Source organism: Rattus rattus, chromosome 7 (assembly GCF_011064425.1).
Source record: "Rattus rattus isolate New Zealand chromosome 7, Rrattus_CSIRO_v1, whole genome shotgun sequence".
In the NCBI taxonomy this organism is placed as follows: Eukaryota; Metazoa; Chordata; class Mammalia; order Rodentia; family Muridae; genus Rattus; species Rattus rattus.
In genome coordinates this window covers 7,529,518-7,534,930 of record NC_046160.1, presented here as the reverse complement: position 1 = coordinate 7,534,930, position 5,413 = coordinate 7,529,518, and the positions used below count along the sequence as shown (strand labels likewise).

Genomic DNA, 5,413 nt, shown 5'->3' with positions numbered 1-5,413 from the left:
TTTTAACCTATGAAATTGAAAAATTGTTTTATTCACAATTTGCTTTCTGTTTCTTTTTTCAGGGTGCTTTCTTATTTCTTAAGAAGTATAATTATTAATTGAGCAAAGAAATATAGCCTGGTTAAATGGAAATATTCTTAAGTCTTGTAACACCCCCTCCCCCCATCCAAATCCAGTATTTCCTAACAGCTTTGTGTGTGCTCAAGGACTCCTGTTTAACAGGTTTTCTGGGTTCAGACATAACCAGGTGGGTGTTTGTGAGGTGGGAAGCTCCCCCATTTCCAGAAAGGCTCAGAGGGAGAACCAGGCTGGTCTTGGCCCCTTCCAGCAGCAGAACCTCTGCTTTGGCCTCCAGAGGTCAGCACAGAATTCAAATTAAAAGTGATTTCTAAACCATATTTACAGAAGAATTATTTATCTCATATATTACCTCAGGGACTTTATAAAGAGCTCATTTGAGGCTCTGGATATTAGCGTCTGGAGAGTAAATCAGCTGACTCGCTTAGAGTGATCAACGTTCCTTTATCCCCAGGCCTCGAGAAAAGAACTTAGCTGTGGTAGCCCCCTCTCCTCTCTGAGAAATGTTTCAATGATCTTGTTCTGTTGCTAGGGTGATGTCTGAGTACAGGGTGTGTTCAGAGCCCGCATGGACAGCGGAGTTGGGGAAGCCAATTTCTTGGAATTCTCATAATAATTAGACTAGAGAGTGAGGAACACTGTTGGTGCTTGGGTGATGACAGGCCCTTCAAGGCCTGTTCTAAGTGGACGACTAGTCATTTGTGAGCTCACATCAGTAACCACCTACGTCCTGTTCTTCCGGAAGGAGGTGAAACAGAGTGGTGCGCTAGCCCTTAGCTAATCAATGCACTCTGGAGGCAGAGGCAGGCTGGTCTACAGAGCGAGTTACAGAACAGCCAGGGCTAAGCAGGGAAACCCTGCCTCAAAACTACATAAATACAGACAGACAGACAGACAGACAGACAGACAGGCATGAATACAGACAGACATGAGTGAATAAATGAGTGAGTGAATGAATGAAGGAAGGAAGGAAGAACGAAAGAGAGAAAGAAAGAAAGAAAGAGAGAAAGAAAGAAAGAAAGAAAGAAAGAAAGAAAGAAAGAAAGAAAGAAAGGAATGAAGGAGGTGAAACTGGCGTTCGGTCCCAGAGAAGGTAGGCTCATGATTCCTGCCTTTAATATTGAAGACATGTCACTATTTTGGAATAGGATTTAGAAGAGAAGTTCTAAAAGATTCAGGTGAGTATATTCCCAACAGACACCCAGCAGAGTGTGATAGTGGGGCCTTTCAGGGGATGCTTGTTTAGAGTGGCTAGTATTTACTGATTTGAAATAATATAAGAATTGCCTTCCTGTATGGTAAAACAATTTCTGGTTGTTATAAATTAAAAATAAATTAACAGTTGGCTCAAAAATATCAACTTAGAAACTAGCCAGGTGTGGTGGACCATGCCTTTAATCCCAGAACTCAGGAGGCAGAGGCAGGCTGAGTTCAAGGCCAGCCTGGTCTACAGAGTGAGTTCCAGGACAGCCAGGGCTACACAGGGAAACCCTGTCTCAACAGAAACAGAAGAGGAGGAGGAAGAAAAAGAAGAAACAAACTGCTATTTATAGAACGACTATAAATGTGACTGTCAGATGTATTCTAGCCAAATGAGGAAGATAAAGTGTACTTTACCCGTCATATTACCGGTCATTTCCCAGAATGTGTGCTTTCGGTTTGAAGGTTGGTTGGGATTTAAAATTGTATCACAGAAGGCCCTCAGAAATTCACGTTAGCAACATCAAGTGTTGTCACTCTGTTGGAATATGTTCCTGGGAGTAGGGTGGTATCCTAAATTACTACGTGCTGTAAATGCCCACAAATGAGACCTAGGCAGCCTTTGAAATGTCTGAAGCCCACTGAAGTACCAGCTGTTGCTACGCTCTCCATTCATTCCAACGCCCTTGCCTGTCTAGAGCAGTGTGGCACTGCCTGGGGCAGCAAGGATCAGACTGAGGTAGAGACATGCCCAGTGCCAGTCTAGGAAAGATGACCATACCACGCTTTCCCTCAGTCATGGTGCAGTTCGGGTTCAACCACGCAATCCTCACCTAAAACAAAACGAAACAAACAGCAACACCCCGCCCCTTCCCCCAGATACCATTTTAATATCATTATCATGCCAGTACCACTAAAAACTATGTTCAGTTGCTTTCCTGTGATTATTTCCCAGAATTCTATATTTAGAAACCATGCTATTAAAATTAACATCAATACTAATTTATAAAAATCTGGTATTTCTCTTATTTTCAGTTAAAAAAAGAAGGGTCGGACGTATATGAAGAAAATCTCCACTACCCACTTCTACTTATTTTAACCAAAACGGGATAGAAGAAAACATCAAATGCGCAGAGAATGATTTCCACACAGCGAGAAGTCAGCCACGGCTCCCCTGGGACTAAGGGCTCCGCCCACTTCCGAACGTTCCTCACCTTGGGACTCCGCCCACTCCTGCAGCCCTCTGCAGCTCTCCCACGGTCCTTTTTAAGGCAGCTTGTTGCTCTTCTGTACCAAACCTTTGTGTGCTTTTATGTGTCAGCAGCCTGTCTAAGATCAAAATTTGACTTGTGGAGCAATCTAAATAGTTTTCTCTCTAAAGCAGAATTTCTTTTGATGATTTCCACCTGCCCCTCCCCCTTCCTTTTTTTTAATTGCCTTTGTCCTGTTTGGTAATAGTAGTCTTTATCTGTAAACACAGAAAACATTACCCTTCTTTTCTGGATAAATGAATAAATCTCTTTTTTCTGACGTCTCAATTAATTGTTTCAATCTCTCCCCTCTTACTCTGTCTCTCTGTCTCTCTCTGTCTCCCTGTCTAATTATTTTTTCTTTTTTAAACAGGATGTTTTTTCCCCTATAGATGTATAAGAAATGACTACATCAGCCCAAAGCCTCATAAACTGACCGTTTGTCCTCTGGACACAATAGCGTGGCCAGCCCTCTGCTCCTCCTCTCCAATTATGTGTGATTAGTCTCAGTGAGCTGTGTCAAGGAGGGGGAGCGTGCTGACTGCTTATTATCTGTTTAGGTACAAGAAGAGCACATTTAGGCTCTGACTATGAATGAAACGTGAGCCTCTCTCAGGGCTTAAATCTACTGCCGCTGTTCTCCAGGCTCCCTCAAAATAGGTCTCGTCTAGAGAAATGTTGAATAAATGTTGGATAAACTACATTGCAACCAGGGGACAGAAAGAGGAGAGGAAGAAAGAAGAAAAGGAAAGAAAGACAAAAGCTCAATTATGCACTTTCCTTATTTAAAATAAGTATATATTGTTAGTTTCTGAGATTTGAGTGTATGGTAAACATTTAATAGGTGCTACTCTGGACAGAGCTTTTCTGCAGGGACCCCAGCCCATCCTGCCCACTGCCTACACGAACTGCTCTAATGCCTTTTGTGGAAATTCAGATGTGTATCTGCAAGGAATCCACCGTGCCCACTTTGTCAGGAATGCTATTAGGTGGGTTAGCTGTGTATCCCCATATCTTTAGCAGAAGAAAAAGTGTATTTTGAATGTGGTACAATTAAAGTGATGGGTGGGCAGGGGCAGCTGGGAGGCTCATCTTTTTGCGTGTTAGGCAAACTTAGCTGCCATAAAAATATTGACTCTGTAATGTCTGCCCACGTCCATCATCAAACAAAAAAATTTTACCTTCAATTTGCATATCCCTGGAGTCACCACGTTTTCTGCTCCATCAGAGCACCTAGACAGATCTCAAAGGCACAGGTCAAGTCGCAGTTAGATCACACATTTCTGTCTCACAGAAACTTGAATTGCAATGCCAAGAGATGGGCTAGCATCACAATAACAGCCATTTAGTCCTCTTTGGATAAAACAGCAGTCTATTCTCAGGGCTAGATAAAGACCAGGGCCATGCAAACCAGCCATTTAGATGAGTAGTTCAGCTGGTGGCAGCCCTCCTTTGCGACTGCATGGCTTACACACTGACTTCGTGTTTTCTTGTTTAAAAAAAAATTAGAATGTGGGATGTTTCAAAAGGCAACACAAGTCATTCCACTCTAACCGACGGGAATTCAACGAGAATCATTTCTTAGGTAAAAACCTGCAGCTAAATCTGGCAAACCAAGGAAACCTGCCTCTGGAGAGGCACCTAAGATACTCTGCAGGACCATGAGAATATTTCCTTTCTTTTCAGCCAGAAAAATACTCGAACTGGCAGAAGTTCAATTTGCATTCGCGGGCTGCAGATGCAACGCTTATTTCTTTGGGGGAAGTTTTTTTTTTCTTTCTCTTTTTTCTTTTAAAAGCAACCCAGCAGTGTGTTTTTCTAGAAGTATCTGAGAGCAGTGTATCAGAATTGAGCTATTCGCACTAAGAGACATCAGTAAAGAATAGATTTCTCGTGGAGTGATTATGACCTCAGGACTCCCCGATCACACGGTCAGGGATTCCTAGGTAGAATTTGTAGAATCCTTACGTGGAAGTATCTCGGTGCTAGGCTCTCTCAAACTGTGTAACAAAGTACTTACATTTTTAAACACTTGGGGAATGGCTTTTAATTAATTTTCACAGTTTTTAATGGAATGCAGATATTGATAAGAAAAAGAGGCCACTCTAGAAAGTTAATCCATGTCTGTTTCTCCATGAACTGTATGATTATTTCTAGGCATTAGTATTATTAGGTTATGCCGTTGGAATTGAAGGGGTCCATTCACAATTGTCTACGTAAGTATGCATGTGCTTGTTTCCAAGGGTAGCCTCATACCTGAGAAATCATAAGAATTGGGATATCCTGGGCCAGCGAGATGGCACAGCAGAAGCAGATGCTCACAGCCAGGCCTGACTACCTGAGTCCGATCCCCAGACCCAGATGGTGGAAGGGGAAAAAACCCATTCCCAAAAGTTGTCCTTTCTCTTCCCGGTGCTCACTCTGACAACACACACACACACTACAAGATAGGTTTTAAAAATGTAAACAATGTTAAAAATGAATATTTTTATAAATTTTTATCTTCTGATAAAGCTGTTGGTTTTCTTTTATAGAAATGGGTCGGGTGTGAGAATGCATCTAATATTGTTCACGGGCAGTTGTAAAGCAGTGATATGAACAGCCACGTCCAAGTTGGTTATGAGAAATATATTTTATTTTATAGCAAGACATATGCTGTGAATTGGGATAAAAGTGTTCAGAAAGACTACCTGAGAGGTAGGCGCTATTTTGTATAAATTGTGTATTTTGGCGGCTTTTCGAGTGAGCAGGAAAATGTAACTTCCATTAGGGAAGGGTAATTTAGGCTCTCACTATTCAGCAGAAAACTTGTCGGGTAAAAGCCTTTCTGGCTGGTTCCTCGTGTGTTCAGAGAAGAGCTGCCGCCCCTTGCTGATTTCCCCTTT

The 5,413-nt window shown here is 42.2% G+C and overlaps 1 protein-coding gene across 1 annotated transcript in view; it reads left to right on the top strand.

Annotated features, from left to right (window-relative positions):
- Positions 1 to 2,816, top strand: part of LOC116905595 (calmodulin-lysine N-methyltransferase) — a 56,994-nt gene extending 54,178 nt beyond the window's left edge. The window contains exon 9 of the mRNA XM_032908597.1: positions 2,314 to 2,816. Coding sequence (XP_032764488.1) covers positions 2,314 to 2,391 — 78 coding nt within the window. The 3' untranslated portion in view covers positions 2,392 to 2,816. The remainder of the gene's footprint in view (positions 1 to 2,313) is intronic.
- The last annotated feature ends 2,597 nt before the right edge of the window (positions 2,817 to 5,413 follow it).